Genomic DNA, 11,132 nt, shown 5'->3' on the forward strand with positions numbered 1-11,132 from the left:
TACTTTTTTCTTTGCAAAAATATAAAAATATTTCTTCTTCAGCCATTAATGAGTAAATAATAAAAAATTTCAAATTTTAATGACTCTAATCTGTCCTGAAATCTGCTTCCATGGGGAAAATATCCTGCTGAACCATGGTTAAAATTTCTGAGTGCCCTCCCCCTTAAAATTTTGCACATGGGCGCCATTGTGACGAGGGGCTGTAGTGTAGTGGTGTAGTAGAGCGAATCTGTGCTCAACGAATGATTTTTAAATTTATTTCCATTGCAATTTGCAATTTACTTCTGAGTGATTATTAGACCACGACTGATTATAAATTTCAATGATACTGAACAATATAAAATACTGAATGTTTGATAATGTATTTGTTGTTAAGAGCTTTGTGATCTAATTTAAGAGAGAGGTCTATATGTTGCCGAAAGTTCTAAATTTCCATTCTTTTAGGCTTAGAACACCCGAAGTAGTTTCCAAGATTTGTTGCAACTTAGCGCAAAAGATAATTAGAAAATTATGAACAGTTTTTTGTGAGGGAAAATGAACTAAAAATAAAAAATACTCGAAAGAAAAAAAGGAACCCCAAGGTGAGTTCCCCTAACATATTTTTTTCAATTACAGCACTTCTTTAAGACAAATACAGTTATATTGGGCGATTATATTTGAAGCACCTTTTTAAAAGGTGAAGAACTTTTGACCAGAATAGTTTCAAATTTGACCAGGAAATTGATATGACAGAGTAAAAAAAGAAAGAAACTTCAAAGTATTAGCAATAGATGGCGCTTGCTCTTCATATCGTAAATGCATTTGAATGTGTAGTAGCATTTGAATCTTGTGTATGATTGTATGTTTTTTTTTTTTGAAAAAAGCCATTTAGCAGTTGTAGCACTCACAGTGAAGAAATTGTTCATCATGCCACATTTGCTGAGAAAAATCAGTTTTATATTGAAATGATGGCAAAAACCGCAGAGAAGATAATTTTTAATTATATTTTACCCGCCCCGAGGATACCCGGGGCAAAGGTTGGAGGAAAAACAACAGTGATACTGGTTTTTTATTTACCACGAGATTTACTCAACAAAATGTGCAGTATGGATTTCTTCTGTCCTTGAAATGAGGCATGGTGTGAAATTCCAAGAAAAACCTCTGTCTTAGGGACAAGTTATGGGGACTTCTGAATACAGTAAAACCTGTCTACAACGATACTTTTGGGACCCAAAAAATATTGTTACACAGTAAAAAATATCAACAACGATATTGTTCGGACCTAAAAATTTTTTGTTATAGACAGGTTATCGTTATAGACAGTTCGATTATTCATGCTGACATTTTTTTGGGACCAAGACGAATGTCGTTATAGACAGGTTTCACTGTAGACAGGTTATCGTTATAGACAGTTCGATTATTCATGCTGACATTTTTCCTATGACCAAGGCAAATATCGTTATAGAAGGGTTTAATGTTATAGACAGTATCGTTATACACAGGTTTCACTGTGGACAGGTTATCGTTATAGACAGTTCGATTATTCATGCTGACATTTTTTTGGGACCAAGGCAAATATCGTTATAGACAGGTTTAATGTTATAGACAATATCGTTATACACAGGTTTCACTGTAGACAGGTTATCGTTATAGACAGTTCGATTATTCATGATGACATTTTTCTGAGACCAAGGCAAATATCGTTATACACAGGTTTATTGTTATAAATAGTATCGTTATACACAGTTTTCACTGTATAGGTCATAGGTTCTCTGTAAAAACAGCAGTTGAAGGGTTTTTTTTTTTTTTTTTCCGCTCATCGCTTACAGACAAGTAAGCAATATTTCACTCGCATCTGCCACTACATGTAGTTCAACCGGTTGGATGGTAATACCTGGAAAAATAACTCTGTTTTTAATGCAGACAGTAATTGACCAACCCCTGATCCATCGTTCTCAGATATATAAATTTGGAATGAGAACTTGGTGAAGTGATCAGTGACCATGACAGGTTAACGTACTCAGTCACCATTAGCGTGCACGGAGGATTTTCGACCGGCATCGAAGCTTCGACTCTCCACTTGGGAATCCAGAGTCTTACTATTCAGGCTACTACGGTCATAAGCACTGCACGTTTCCAACATTAAGGCATGGGCACATGAGGCACGGTCCGAGGGAGGGCACCACATTTTAGAGGGCATAACTATAATGCTAATCGTTTTTTGAAAAATGCAGGAAATTCACATTGCACTACCGCAAAATGTAGATATCATTCCTAGAAGAAAAATGTCTTCTTAAAAGTTTAATCTCTTATGAAAATTCTAAAAACCTTCTTCTTTAGGCTTAACGCTTTTATTTACAAAAGTTGCATCATTTTTTTCTCTTCAGTGAACTTTGTAATTTTTGACTCACGCCCTTTCAACAAAAACTGTTTCAAACAGTTGTGGTGCCACAAATCTACAACAAAAAGTTGAACGTGCTCCAACACTTCATCAAAAATTCTAACAATATAAAGACGCAGACTTCTAACGCCATTGACATCCAAGATTGGCAACTTTTGTTGTATCCAACCAGCAAGCTCGCCAAGTTCTTCCAAATCGCTGCCTGCGCCGATGCAGCTCCAAGCTCGAGTTCTTGTTTACATGACAATAGCAGAGACCAAACAAACACGACCCTCAAGATCAAACAAAAGTTGTCGTACATTAGAATTGCTTATCATTCGAAGAATAAAGAAAATAACCCGACTCTCTTTTCCGCAATTCTTGAGGACAATTCCGCGACATTATTTTTCTCTTCCTATTTCGTCAAAAAGTGCTCTAACAAAAGACAATTTGGGTGCTTGACTAACTGATTTCAGATCTTATGAATTTCGATTTAATCAGAAAGAAGGGAGTTGATGCCAAGAGAAATCGCCCCTCCCCTCTAGATTCCGTCTCGTTAAGAAACACCTACCATTACCGAAGTGGGAAAGGGGGGGGGGGTCGTAAAGACACACGATAAGAGTGAAATTTTATATGTTCTGTTTTTACATTCTAAACTGTCACTTTACCACCACATTTCCTCTCACGCCAGGCTCTTATTCTTTCTGCGACTGACTTAGGTATATTCAAAACAAAATTGTATATTTTAATGAAAGAAACAGATTATAAACAACGATAAAACTAAACAATACTCGAAATATGCATTTTAAATGTTGTCAAAAGCAATGAAAAATAATAGTAATAATATAGTTAATTTTGTTAATAAAAGTTAATAAACTAATTTTAAGGCTGAACTTAAGCAATGTGGATTAAGCTTTGAAACGGATGACCTGACTTGAATCAAAGAAATCTTCGGAGACCTGCATTAATTGAAAAGCTTAAGATGCCTAAAATCCAAAAATATATCCTTGTTAAAGTTCAGCTTTGAAATTAAATTGTTACACTTTTTAACAAAACTAACTTTATGATTACTATTATTTTTCATTGTTTTTGGCAACAATTAAAAGACAACTACGTCACTTCCGTCACACAAAAACAGGAGTGCCCCCCCCCCCTCTCAAGAGCAAAGGCGCACCCCGATAAATGTCGCGAAGCCCCTCCCTCCCAAAAAAAGTGAAGATTACCCTTCAATACACTCCCCTAAAACTTTTAATGGCGCAGTCTGCGCCATACCCCCCCCCTTCCCCCAGGTCGCCACCCCTGACGAAAAGGTGGCGGGACAAAGTTTCGAAGCATAAAAAGTTTTACTTCATAAAGAATAAACATTCAAGACATAATTTTGACATCACAACAAAAATTGAGTCGATATGCGTGCAAATTATTGTTTGTTAAGAAAAATTAGTTTCACGTCTTATGAACTTTTTTTGAATTTAATTGTTACCTAAATTTTTATTTTAACATTGAGAATTCGTTTTTTTTCTTTTCTCTGTATTCACGTAATTATTCCTCTGATCATGAAACTTGCCAAACTAGTAAAACTTCGAAAAGCTATCGGCTATTTTTTTTAATTATTATTTTTATTTATTTTGTTTTTTTAAAGCGTGAATCAAAAAGTCACTTATATGAATCTAGTATAATTTAAAAACCAGAGGGCAGAAAATAGTATGACAGCCACAACATCGGTGAATACAGAATACTATTTCAGAGGGCTTCATGCTGAAGAATGACCCCCCCCCCCCCCCTTCCTGCCCCCATAATCGAACTTTTGGTTTTAGGGGCGAAAAATTCTTGAAACTGCTTAGATGTCAATAAAAAGCACCAAATTGGTCTGGAATAAGACACCTATTACGGCATAAACGTTAAAAATTAATTTCATAAGCAATGAAAAGAAGAATTATTTCAAATATTTATTTTCAAAATTAATTTATGAATTGCAAAGACTCCTGAAATCGTTTGCATTTCATTCGTTAAGTGCTTGAACACAATGTGGACGAATACTTAAGTCGACGGTTCAAGGGGTTGAGGGGTAGGGGTAAGACCATAGACTAATAATAAGAGTAGACCGAGCTATGGCAACCCTTTTGCTGCTCATAAACCAAACCATGTGACTGGTGGATATCCTAGCAACAGCGGGCGTTAATCGTAGCAGACGATCAACGCCACAGCGAAATAAAATAAATAGAATTTATGGAACACAGAAGAATGATCTTTTATGGAGTCCGATTTGTAAATTTGTTATTCTAAGTTGTAAATATTTTGTTAATATAGTGAGTTTTTCGTTTAGATAGTATTGTGCATTTTCTTTAGTCAATTTCAATAACTCTCTAAGCAATAAAAGATGCAAGCGACTAAGAAGAATCAGCAAACGGTAAGATTTTTACCTACAGTTTCAATTTAAGATACCGATTAGTACATTTTTGCGTTAACGCAAAACGTTTACGCCATTTCGTTCACGCCAACGCTGACAGCTCGAAATGAAATAAAAGTTACCGAAAACTGATCAAAAACTATTACTAATGTCAAAATAATGCATAACTAAAAGAAAAACAGTTCAATCTCTGCACCTGGAAGTTTTTTTTAATGAAAACACATTGTCTTAAAATGCATGTCGAGTGCCAAACTATAGATAATGCTGCCATCTAGCAACCATGCTGCCAAAGTCTTCGCCAAGCCCTTCCACTAGTCACATGATACATCTATGAACCAATTTTCTTCATCAGCAAGAATGAGAAAGCTCGGTCTACTCTTATTATTAGTCTATGGGTAAGACCCTCCCCTTGAGTCCGCCCGCGAACCGCTATACCTTTAGGGCGTTTGAAATGGCGTGAAATACTTTAAACGAGCTGATGTGTGCATCACATGACTTCCTTTTACTCCAATTGAATGTCATTTTCCCATTATTTGCAATTTTAATGTGATTCAATAGTAGTTTACTCTCTAAATATCACCAACAGTGGCCAAATTAAAAGCAGATTTTTAAAAAAAAATGAAAAAAAAAAATCGCCAAATTTATCGTTAAGTTGGCGACAAAACTTGGCGACCAAAAAAACTGGCGATATATCGCCAAGTGTCCGCCAAATTATAACACCACTTGAGTTTACATTGCAATTAACAATGATTTCCCCTCAAAAAGGGGCAAAAGACCCCCTTTGGAGCATCCGAATGCAACCAAAAAGGAAGGTGCTCAACTAGACCCCACTAGGAGTCTATGTACCAAATTTTAACTTTCTAGCACATTCCGTTCTTGAGTTATGCGACACACATACGCACACACATACGTACATACAGACGTCACGCGAGAAAACTCGTTGTAATTAACTCGGGGATCGTCAAAATGGATATTTCGGGTGTCTGTACGTTCCTAGGCATATATCCACGTGTGGTCGGGTTGAAAAATAAACTCAACATTCATTCGGGGGTGAGAAAAATTGAAATTAAGGCCGATTTTTGAGTGAAATTTTTTTTTGCGAATACAATAGTTCCTTTTTTGTAAAAGGAAGTAAAAAGGCTGGACTGCTTGAAGAGCTTTGAAAAAGCTAGAAAGAGCAATTTGCTATGACACACGAAGAAATACATCTGCAATTGGTCCAATATTAAGTCCTCGGGCACCATTGGCAAGGGCACCGAAAAGGCGACAAAAGAGTAAAGGGCTGCTGTTTGTGCCTTGCTAATTAGAGTCGCCTAGCTGTCAATTGTTGCTTCCTGCCATTTAATAATTATTGACTGTTAGTAACCTTCTGTGATTTTTCCTTTTAACTTTCCGTTGAAGCTGAACAGAAAGGTAAAAAAAATTAAAAACAATCTATTTTAAATGCCTCAGGCGCATTATGCAAATATTAACTTTTTTTTTCCCCCTCTCTGTCTTAACACTACCAACCACCCCATTCTGTGCAATACAATCGCACCAGTTTATACCGAAGTCGTAAGTAGCGAATTCAAAACTATATATAACGTAATTTATTTCAATTTCATTTTACGTTTTCCTGTGTATTATTTATTTTTTTATGACAAATATGCGGCTATTACGACATTTTTCATTTGGTCCCTCCAGTTTCGATATAAACAAGCGTGATTGTATACACAGATTTAGGAGGGGAAAAAAGAATGAAGCTGGGTTAGTGAATGCAAATGTGACAAAACCGGAATTCGAAACCTCCAACCACATTTAGAAATCCTCGACTAAACATATTTTCTCGCTAATTCCCTGCATTCAACGAAAAAAGAAACCGAAAGCTAGAAACCGAAGTTTTCCACTATAAAATGTAAATTAATTCCAAAATTTATCACTTTAGAATATAATTTGCAAATTTGCGCCACAACCACGTTTTACTTGTTCATTTATTTAATTATTTTCTACACCAAGGTAAACGATATTGCGTCTGCAGAAGCTACTACTTAAAAACTGTATGAGCAGTCTCCCAAATTTAATAAAGTTTCATGAATATTTTTCCATAAGTTCGTTTTTATAGTTATTCCATCGATCTTGAAGCGCTATTTACATAAAGTCTAGACAACCGATATACTCACCATGAGCTCTGCTGTCTAGGTTTAGTAAAACCGTAGTAAGTCTCAATTTATTAAATAAAATTATTAATAACTCTTGCTCTGTATAGTTTTAAGTGTGAAGCATATACGTTTAAAGTAATTTGAATTGAAAGACAGAATTAACTAAGTATAAATAGTAAAAATATGAGTAAGAACTTCTATCTGAAAGAACGGACTGAGTTAACAATTCAAAGTAAGTCTTAAAATTGAGGGAGCATGTTTCCGACATTATCTTTCACACAATAAAAGATTGTAGTAAAATTTGCAAAAATTGCATTTTAACATAAACGTCGAAAATTTGAGACAACTTTCAAAACAGACACAGAACTACTCATCGAAGTGCAGAAGGGGATCATTTACAGGGAAGTAAAAAATTTTTTCATGAGATTGGGGTTCACTGACGATCAGGGCTTTGGGGCTTAGTTTTTATTGAAAGTAAAGCGGCGGCCCCTACAACTACAACAGCTGTTCGAAGACTATTAACTATTAGTATCTATAGTAACTATTAGTATTCCTATAATAACTACTAATATCCTGTTTTTCTCTCTATTCGCTCATTTTCTATTTTCTTCTATTCTCAACCGTCTTATCTTATAACAAATTTAAAAAAAAATTTAAGAAAAAACAGCATTTTTTGCGGACAAGACTTAAAAAGGAAACTGGCCAACAGAGTAAGAACCATTTGCAGTTTTAAACAGAAATAAGTTGCAGGTTCAATGCAAATTAATTTTTTTTAAAGAAAAGAATTCTCATATATTTAATGTATAAAGCATTAGCAATGTTATACTACCTGCCTAATTAGCAGTGAAGACCAAATTTGCATTAAAGGTTTTAGCTCCTGAACATCTTTTCAACTGTAAATTATTAGACAGAATTTATATTTTTCGACTATGAAAATATGGTATGAAGGTCCAGCACTTATCTTTTGCTTTTGATCGACATTAAACCTTAATAAAATACTCTCCATCGCCATACACAAACACACACACACACACACAAAACTACGTTTACCCGATATAAACAAAAGTTTTTAATTTTGACTCGTTCCTTGGCTACACAAGTTTTGACTTGTCAATATTAAAAATTGAATATTAATTGTGAACTCAGGTGCAATTTATTTTTACTTTAAAAAATCCGTGATTGCGATCCGCGTCCAAACATCCAGAAAATGGCCGTAGTTGGACTTTTAACAATAGTACATATTTTCTATCCCTTCCTTTTGAAATTCGAAAAAAAAGAAACTAAAAATTAAAAAGTTCTCAACGCTAATTTATCTGCAGTTCTTCTGAAAACCACTAAAAGAAACAAGTAAATTTGCACTGCATTCAGAGGGTGATATAAATTCAATTAATATTTATTGGTGAGAAAGAGACCACGAACGATCATGAAGTTCTCCAAAAAATTCAAAAACTGGCTGTTTTACAGTCTTTAACCATTCTTGGAACCAGTCTTTAAAAAAAAAAAACCTATGTTGTTTTATTACTGCTATTCGGGTTTTATTGGCGATTTCTCTTGAATTTAACACGGTATTGTGTCAACCATAATAGATGTCTACTTTCTAAGTAAATTTTGTTACCTTTTACACCCCCAGCTGTATATCTTTTTGCGTTTAAGACAGTATGATTTGACAGTCAAAGTGGTGATGTTATCAAAATGAAACTTTGCTAAATAAACTAAAAATGACGAAAGTTGGAAATTTAAATTCACGAAGTTTATAGACATGAATCAGTTTTATGCTGTGTCATTTATTTCTCCACCAAATATTATTCAATTATATATATATATATATATATATATATATATATATATTTATACTGAATATTTTTTTACTTTATGACAGTTTTGGTGTCGCCAACTGTGGCATATGAGGCACTGAGAGGCAAAAGGATGTAAGTGGCAAAATTAAAAATTTCGAGATAACCTGTACAAATAGTAGGAGAACTTCTCTTCTGTTACAGGACAAGAGATAGAACTTGTATCCTTGGTAGGTGCTACTATACAGCAGGATTTAGAGAAAACTTTCAATGAAAGCCTACCTTGGATCTGAATTTCCAACGCGTTTTTCTCAAAACTTTAAAATGTCTACTTACATCCCTTTGCTTCTCACTGCCTCATATGGGTGGATAGGTTATAATATCAGGTGCAGTGGTGTTCCCATAGGGTATACTCCGCATACGCCGTATACTCTCAAATTTATTTTAGACATATAGCGTATACCCTCACGCTTCAAAAAATTTTATATTCTGACATATTATGTATATGATCGCATACACTCAGAAAAATTGATGGGAATATCACTGTTCTGAACAGTGACATCTGAACAGTTCAGGTGTCTTGTTGACTGTTTACACGGTGGTGTTATTTCGTAATAGTTTTATGGTTGTGTCAATGAAACATAAAATTAGGCAAAATGATTGTAAAAATGTATGAAAAAATATTATGTCATGGTCACAAATCAACTGTCCAGGTTGGAGCAAGTAAGAGAAAGTAGTTGAATGATTTTATTTCTGAGTTAAACTCATTAAAGACGAGATCTGATTTGAAGTTTTAAGACACCAATAATTGTTGATCATTGGAGTCTCAATATATTCTTGAAAAATTTGAGAATATTTTTTGCTTGAAAAATGGGTCTCTAGCTAGGTAGTAGCATGGGCGACTTTTGCTTGGGAGGGAAGAGTCAAATGTATGACAAAATAGTATGTCATGGTCACAAATCAACTGCCCTGGTTGGAGAAAGGAGAAAGTAGTTGAAAATTTTTCTTTCTGTGTTGAGCTCTTTGAAGACGAGATCTGATTTGAAGTCTTAAGACATCAATAACTGTTGATCACAGGAGTCTCATTCTAGTTTTGAAAAATATGAGAATATTTTTTGTTTGAAAAATGGGTCTCTAGCTACGTAGTAGCATGGGCGACTTATGCTTGGGAGGGAAGAGTCAAATCCCCAGAACCCTTGGATTTATGCCATATTGCCAATCCCAGGATGGCAATCTAAATGCATTTAAGACCTATAATGATCAAATCTCCTAATGAGAAAATACTCAGACTTCTCTAGAGGATTACACCCCGGGGGAAGAAGGGGGGGGGGGCAGAAGAAAAATTCTGGCGGCGATAGTTGTCAGAAGGTTCGTAAGCGCTTTGGAAAGAACCCGTTTGTTGATTCAAATATAATTTGGGATTTCCATCTCGAGAAAAAAGCCTCTTTTACATTTTTATTTCATCCGCACCTTTCCCACCACTAACGAATCCAACAATACTTTCTGGAGGAGATTTTTTGATCAAAAATACCTTCTGAAGGGGGGGGGGGGGGGTTGATCAAAAGAGCTCTTTCATATGCATAAACTATACTGTATTAGAATTTACATTTATGTTAAAATCAATTTATCTGGGGAGTGTTTTCACCCCCCCCCCCCTCGCTGCGACACTGCTCCCCACAAATCAACGTGGACTCTACTACAACACACGAAACTACTGAAAAATTGTCAAGAAGTTCAATCCACCCAAACAACATTTCGTGATTCAGTCAAGTTTAGTGATCAGTTTTTTTCAAATCGATGCCAACTGCTTAGAGCAATGCTTAAGGTTCTTTAGAACATTCGTGATAGAATATGGAACATTCCCTTACCTGTCATCGTAAGCAAAATCAGCATCGAGCGTGTTCCAATACAGCAGCAGAGCCAGAACGGGGACCCCCAACCATTCGCACCTCATGACTGCGGCTAGAATACTGCTGGCTATCGTCTGCGGCGTTTTCGAACGTGCGGAGCAATCCCTCTGGCAGAGGAAGCTCCCCCTCCCGGCGGAGGACGCAAGATCGAAAAGGGGTGAGCGGGAGGATTTGAATGAGAGAGTCTTTTGAGATAACTTCCGCTGCAGTCGGAGTCGAAATATGATTCCTGGAGTGTTAATTTGAACTCCATGTCGGCGCAGGTTAAAGGGAAAGACAGCGGACACAGTTCAACTCATCTTCATGAAGGCAACTCCGTCCGGGGGGGGGTAGGGGGGGCTGCCCCTTCACTTCGAAAAGTGAGCAACCTTTGCTCCCTCTCTTTTGAGAGAGAAAAAAAAAAGATAGGTGGAAGAATTATTTTTACAGGGTGGATTGATTTACTTTACGTATTTAAATACTGAATTTCCACAATTGCAAATTAATAGGAATTTTAAGCGTAAATATTTCATAAGAGTTGGTGGG

The 11,132-nt window shown here is 35.8% G+C and overlaps 1 protein-coding gene across 1 annotated transcript in view; it reads right to left on the bottom strand.

Annotated features, from left to right (window-relative positions):
- LOC129226268 (protein O-mannosyl-transferase TMTC2-like) overlaps positions 1–10,651 on the bottom strand; it is a 55,411-nt gene extending 44,760 nt beyond the window's left edge. The window contains 1 exon segment of the mRNA XM_054860869.1: positions 10,566–10,651. Coding sequence (XP_054716844.1) covers positions 10,566–10,651 — 86 coding nt within the window.
- Between the last annotated feature and the right edge of the window lie 481 nt (positions 10,652–11,132).

The sequence above is a fragment of the Uloborus diversus genome, chromosome 7 (genome assembly GCF_026930045.1).
Source record: "Uloborus diversus isolate 005 chromosome 7, Udiv.v.3.1, whole genome shotgun sequence".
NCBI classification, from domain to species: Eukaryota; Metazoa; Arthropoda; class Arachnida; order Araneae; family Uloboridae; genus Uloborus; species Uloborus diversus.